This window comes from Petaurus breviceps, unplaced genomic scaffold (assembly GCF_028583685.1).
Source record: "Petaurus breviceps papuanus isolate PSGF00001 unplaced genomic scaffold, PetGlider_PUasm1.0 90444, whole genome shotgun sequence".
NCBI classification, from domain to species: Eukaryota; Metazoa; Chordata; class Mammalia; order Diprotodontia; family Petauridae; genus Petaurus; species Petaurus breviceps.
The window spans coordinates 1-6790 of NW_027187256.1; the positions used below are offsets into that span (position 1 = coordinate 1).

General features: G+C 40.0%; 1 protein-coding gene across 1 annotated transcript; it reads left to right on the top strand.

Annotated features, from left to right (window-relative positions):
• The first annotated feature begins 5026 nt into the window (after positions 1-5026).
• LOC138177563 (olfactory receptor 56A1) lies at positions 5027-6035 on the top strand. The gene has a single exon (XM_069108782.1). It carries the CDS (start codon positions 5079-5081, stop codon positions 6033-6035), a length of 957 nt encoding a protein of 318 aa, XP_068964883.1. The 5' UTR covers positions 5027-5078.
• The last annotated feature ends 755 nt before the right edge of the window (positions 6036-6790 follow it).

A 6790-nucleotide genomic window follows, 5' to 3' on the forward strand; every position in this document is an offset into this window, starting at 1 on the left:
CCCCCCCATATAAACATAATTTGAAGGAAACTGGTCATATTTATTCTGGTAAAGGAAAGACTTAAGGGTAGAGCATGATAGTTATCTTCAAGTATACCTTCCATGATTACATGGAAAGTAATTAAGATTTTTTCTGCCTGATAACAGCCAACATAACTAGCACTAGTGAATGGAAGTGAGAGTAGCCAAGATTTTATTTCATTATGGGGTGAGAGAGGTTACATTTCTAATAATTAGATCTGTCCAACAATAGCATAAAACTCTTAGTTATATAGTTAGTTCCCTCTCACTGGAGGACTTGAAAAAGAGACTGGATGAACATATATCAGGGATATGTAACAGATAGATAGGTACAGGAGTCCTGGCAGTGATAGTATTTCTTCCCTACCCGGTCCTGTTTCCAGCCTAGTGCTCTTAGTTGTAATTGGGGAAACAAGTCCTATGGAGAAATGGCTAGCCAGCCCCAATTGCTAACCAACTGCTATACTCAGGACAGACAAGGCAGTCTAGCTGAAGATATGAGGTACCCAAGGGGAGACACAGGAGGCAGCACATACCAGGAAGTAAAATCACTATTACCGCCTTGACCAAAATCTCTCACAAGACTTTGAACCTCCTCCAACTCCCCCAACTCCACCACAACCAACGTGACTTCCATCTACCTTTGGATGCTGATGGGGAAAGCCCAGCCTATGAGAGTTTTGGCAATACCAATGCTTCCAGTTCAATGACCTCAGACATCTTCTTTTGAAATAACTGCTCTGGTGATGGCACCTAACAATTGCCCTTGTAGGGGCTATAGCCACAGCTATCCCTCTGCCCCCAATTGTTCTTATATCTAAAGTACTTGGCACTGTCCAGTGCTTCATCTCAAATTGATATGATTTTATCAATGGAAATGACATTAAAGAAATTGAAAATTATTGGCCCTATCTCTGATTCTAAAGAAGAACAATTAATGTCTATGTTGCTGTTGCACACTAAAGACTATGGAACTTTTTCATCTGACTTGCAGCTGAAACTTTTCCATTTGAGTTGTCTCCTCCAGTATGATATGGGCTCCTTGAAAACAGGGACTGTCTTACTTTACTGTTTGTGTGTCAAGCACTTAGCACAATGCTTTTCATAAAGGAAGTGCTTAATAAATGTTTTATGTATATTGTAGAGGGGTTGGAGGAAATGACCTCTGAAATTCCGTGATTTTACTTTTGCTTAATAATTGTATGTGTACATATTGTGGAGTCACCCTTGACTTAACTATAAATTCAATGAAGAGAACAGCTCTTACCTGCTTTGTTATGTCCCACTGTCCAGGACAATACCATGAATTAATAATCTTTTTGTAATGAATGACTTTCTTGAATGATGAAAATCACATTATGCCAATATTATTTTTATAATAAGAGGAATTTTATTACAGAACTGCAGGAGGTTGATACTCAAACAGTCATTACAGATCATCTAGTCCTATTTACTCCTTATTTTACAGAATAGGAAAGGGACACAGTGATAGGGGAAGTTATTATGTAGGATAATCTAATAGCCAATAAGTGCAAATGCAATATTCAAACTCAGATTTCTTTGACTCTGAGCTTAGTGTTCTTTTCCACTATATCAAACTGCCTCTAAACTTAAAAAAACTCCTAATATGATAAGGAAGTTAAACCTGAGGAATGCTACTGGAAGACACTGTATCATTAAGGGTATGAGGGACAATTTGATTGGGAAAATCCAGTAGAAAGGAGAGGTATGAAGGAACCCTAGGAATCTTCTAGTGGTCAGTCTTCCAGAAGATTTCCCGACACATAGTACGTTCTTAATAAGTCTTTGTTGAATTGGATCAGTCCAGTTCCCTTTTTATGGTTTGAAGAAAGTGAAGTGCAGAGAAGTAAACTGATTTGCCCACGGTGAACACATGGGAGAGCTGGGAGGCCATTTTCTTCTGACTTCTGACTTTTTCTTCTTCACCATGCTGCTTCTTGATTTAGGAAGCTTACAGTACAACTGGAAATCTGAGGAATGTACATATGTAATCAACAGAAATAATTACAAAATGGTTTCTTTCAGTGGTCTGGTAAATGGGTTTGGTCAGTATGGATAGGTTTCTTAGAGAATGTGTCACTGGAATGTAATGTAATAGGCCAATGATGTGGACCAATGGGACATGCAAGAAATGCTACATGATTCACAGAACTGCATAGGCCAAAAGATTGTAGTGTGATCAAAGATTCAAAGTTAGCTGAATAAAAGTGTCTATGTGATTTTCTGCAAAGGACTACAACTGTTCCTCAACTTCTTTGTATAGCAGTTGAGATACTCTAGATTATAAGGTATAGGTGTGTGTGTGTGCAGGAAATGCTTCCATTAATAGAGTGAGACAGCACAATCTTAAGGTAATGACCTTTTTCCAGGGGAATTCTCCTTTAAAGTTCTTCCTTCATGGCATCACTGTCAAAAAAAAAGAAAGGAAGACAGATAGTAAGAGAGTGAAAGAGTTAAAATTTAAGGCCACTGACTATAGTTCTACTTCCTAATATCCTTCTCCTGGGCAAGGTCTGGCTCAAGTCCAGGTACCTTCAGCAACAAGATAGGAAGGTGTGTCTCCTCATGGGGCCATTCTCCAACAACCAAAACATTTTCCTTAGTGGTCCCTAAAGAGAGGGTCTGGAATCCATAAAACCTACCACAGTACTGCTACTGTTTGCACAGAAGGATTTCATTTGAGCATTGTGAGTTTTGGGGAGAGTGAAGGGAGGGAGTTAAAGGCTAAGTACATAGGGTTGGAAGTCTCAGTATTCAGGCCTGGATCTAGGATCAGGACACCCAAAAGACTGAAGTCACAGTTGGATTGGAAAGATGAACATTGCAAGGTGCAGAACTATATTCTTCTTTTTGATGAGGAATGGCTCTGATTGGGGTGCTTCTGCTCATGGTTTGTTTTCTTGCTATCCTATGAGTGAGTGACAGAAGAGAGGTCAAACTAAGCTCTCTTTAAATGGGTGTACAGGGATACTGAGATCTTGGGAAGACATGGTGGCTAGTGGTGACTGAAGAAGAACCCAGTGACTTATCCTTCCTAGGTTTCTAGTTTCTTCCTTTGTTGTCCTCTTCATGGGCAGTGCCCACGTACTTCCTTTTTCTTGTTCATTGCTCCCAATGGTCTGTTCTATGATTGAGCTGACTATATCTTAACAAAGAGGTGGAATTGTCTCTCACCTTTTCTCTAGGTCTATAAGGCATTAAATCCTGGAACTTCTCAGAGCATTGGGAGGGGAGAGAGACAGAGACAGAGAGAGAAAGACAGAGAGACGAGAGAGAGAGAGAGAGAGAGAGAGAGAGAGAGAGAGAGAGAGAGAGAATAGGAAATTGTGAAAGATTAATTATGATTAGGGGAAGGGAGGAGAAAAAGAGGAGGAGGAGTTGGTTAGGAATTGTCAGAGATTAATGATATGGAAGGACCAAGAGGGGGAAATGAACACTGGGTAAGGAAAAGATAACATAGGAGAATTTTAGTAGATTAAGGAGAGGGTATAAAGTCATGTCTTCACAAGTAGAGAAATTACAGGGAAGATATTGTCAGTTTTATTGGAGCAAAAAATGAGCTCCGTATGAAAAAGCATGGGTAAATTGTGATCTGAATAGCTGATTTCATTGTATTTTCTTTCCTTTCAAATCTGCCCTTCTCCCACATTTCTCTAGTTTATCAAAGACAGCACTGCTCTGTCAGTTACTCAGGTTCACAACCTTGAGGTAATCTCCAAATTCTCCTTTTATCCCACATATCTTAACACCTGTCCAGTCTTTTCATGTCTACTTCCATAACATTTATCCAATGTCCATTCATCCTTCTCTCTACTCACACAACAACCACTCTGCTTCAGGTTCTAATCATCTCTCACCTGGACAATCATAAGAGCCTTCCAATGGGTCTTCTTGTTTCAAATCTTTTCATTCTCTGAAGAGTTACCAAAGCATTTTTTCCTAAAGCTCACGTCTGACTTCACCATATTTTGTCTCAAAAATCTCAGTGGTTCCTTTTTAATTCTAGGATCAAATATTATTTAATCTTTACCTCTTACAGTTTCTACATTTTGGTAATTTTTAAATTGTACATAATTATTAGTACAGAAACTACATCATTAGTATGGAAATACTGTCATCCCCATGAGTAAAATACACCTACTCATTTATAATTACATTCTCACAGGTAATTATAAATGAGTAAATATACATATGCTGGGAATGCATGCTTAAAACTTTCTTACTGATAGGTGTATGTAAAAATGATTAGAGACTACTAGCCTTGCTTAATGAAAGATTAAGTGGTATTTTTTCCAGACTACACAGCTCAAACTCACATATATCTTGATGACCCTGATTAATTAATTGAAATTTATGGAATAACACATCTTAACATTGGCTATTTTTCATTCCATTTGACTCCATTATTAGCAGCATTTATTCTATAAAGATGCCCCAAGATCATCACACCTCTTATATTCACAATAAAAATAACATATTTAAAGTGTGTTTAAAAGTTTGCTAAGTTCATCAAACACATTATCTCTTTTGATGCTTTCAACAGCTCTGCAAGGTATATTATACTCATTTTTCAAACAAAAAATCTGTATCTCAGATTAAGTGGCTTGCCCATGTTGACATAGAAAATATGAAGACAGAGATTTGAACCAAAGTCTCATGAGCTCTATTTGACACTCTTTAGGTAGAATATACATTCTCAAACTACCCTTCCCTTTCCCAGAACCTATAGGATCTTATAAACATAAAGTGCATGCTATAGAAAGGACCTTATAAATCATCCAAATCTATTTCTTCCTTTGCAGATGGGTAGAGATTCAAAGAGAGGAACTAATGAGAGAAAGATCAATATTTCTATTTTATTTCTTTATGTACTTTGTTGAAGGGGCAGCTAAGTCTGCAAAGAGTGAGATGTGGTGCCAGCTTTGCTCAGGAGATATTCTGACCTAGCCTGATGACTCCTGGCGCAGTCGTTGCTTCTGATGAATTGATTCCTACTTCTACATTTGCTGAACTCCAAGCAAACTCTGACCAAATCCATGCCCTACTTCATGGCACCTGCCAACAACAGCTTACCTGCTGCACTCTCTGAGTTCCTCCTCATCTGTTTTCCTGGCTACCAAAGCTGGCAGCACTGGCTCTCCCTACCCCTGGGCCTGCTCTTCCTCCTGGCCATGGCTGCCAATGCTACCCTCTTGCTCACCATTCGGTTAGAAGTCTCTCTGCATGAGCCCATGTATTACCTGCTCAGCCTTCTCTCCCTGCTGGACATCGTGCTCTGCCTCACTGTCATCCCCAAGGTCCTGGCTATCTTCTGGTTTGATCTCAGGGCCATCAGTTTCTCTGCCTGTTTCCTCCAGATGTTCATCATGAACAGTTTTCTTCCCATGGAGTCCTGCACCTTTATGGTTATGGCATATGATCGCTATGTGGCCATTTGCCACCCCCTGCATTACCCTTCCATCATCACTGATCAATTTGTGGTCAAGGCCAGTGTATTTATAGTGGCCAGAAATGCTTTAATTTTTGCACCCATTCCAATCCTTTCCTCTAGACTTCATTACTGTGGGAAAAATATAATTGAGAACTGCATCTGTGCCAACTTATCTGTGTCCCAACTTTCCTGTGATAACTTTACTCTCAATCGGCTTTACCAGTTTGTGGCTGGCTGGACAATACTTGGCTCTGACCTCATTCTGATCTTCATTTCTTACACCTTTATTCTGCGGGCTGTGCTGAGAATCAAGACTGAGGGGGCTGTGGTCAAAGCCCTGAGCACATGTGGCTCCCATTTTATTCTCATTCTCTTCTTCAGCACCATCTTACTGGTTGTTGTTCTGACAAATGTAGCCAGGAAGAGAGTTCCCATGGACATCCCCATCCTTCTCAATGTCCTTCACCACCTCATCCCCCCAGCCCTGAATCCCATTGTCTATGGTGTGAGGACCAAGGAGATCAAACAAGGGATCCAGAAGTTACTGAAAAGGAGGGTGTGAGGACATGGAAGACACTTCCAACCTAGTGCTGTGAACTAGTCTCATAACCTAAAATGTACATCGATCTGTATATGCTGGGTTCCTGTCCTTTATTCCTTCCTTAAGTTGCTGTTTTTTCACCAGGTGAAGATAAGTTGTCTATCGTGTCTAAAGAAAAAGAATCTAGACTCAGTTTTAGAGAAGGGAACTCAGCATTCCTTTAGTCTATCCTCTTCAGATCCTCCTTCTCTAATACTCCTGATGAGTAGTCATCTAGTGTTTGCTCAGAGTTGAGTGTAGAGTAGCCAGTCCCTCTCTGAACTCCAGAACAGCTGTGCTATTTGTTCCCTGGGGGCACCTCCAACCCTTATTCCCTCTTTATATATTTGACTGCACCTATCCCTGGATATTTTTGTGTTTTATAGTTCTTTCTGTGTGAAGGTATGTGTTTATCTTATTTAGTGATGCTGGATAATTGTCTCCACTCACATTTCTTCTGTTGGCACTTAAAGTTTCACATCAGATGCCTTCTATCCTCTGTTCCTCTTTCCCTTTCCTGTCTTATATAACATCACCCCTTTAAATCCTCTATTTCCCTCAAACTGGCCTCGGTCGTAGTCCTTTTATGTGCTGTCTTCCCTTATTAGAATGCAAGCTGGTTCATATCCACAGGCCTCTGTCTCTCTACCATGTCATTGAAGTGTCACTACACTCCTGGACTACTTTTCACATTGGGAGTACTCTTTACCCTCAGGGTCCTCTACATCTGGTTGACT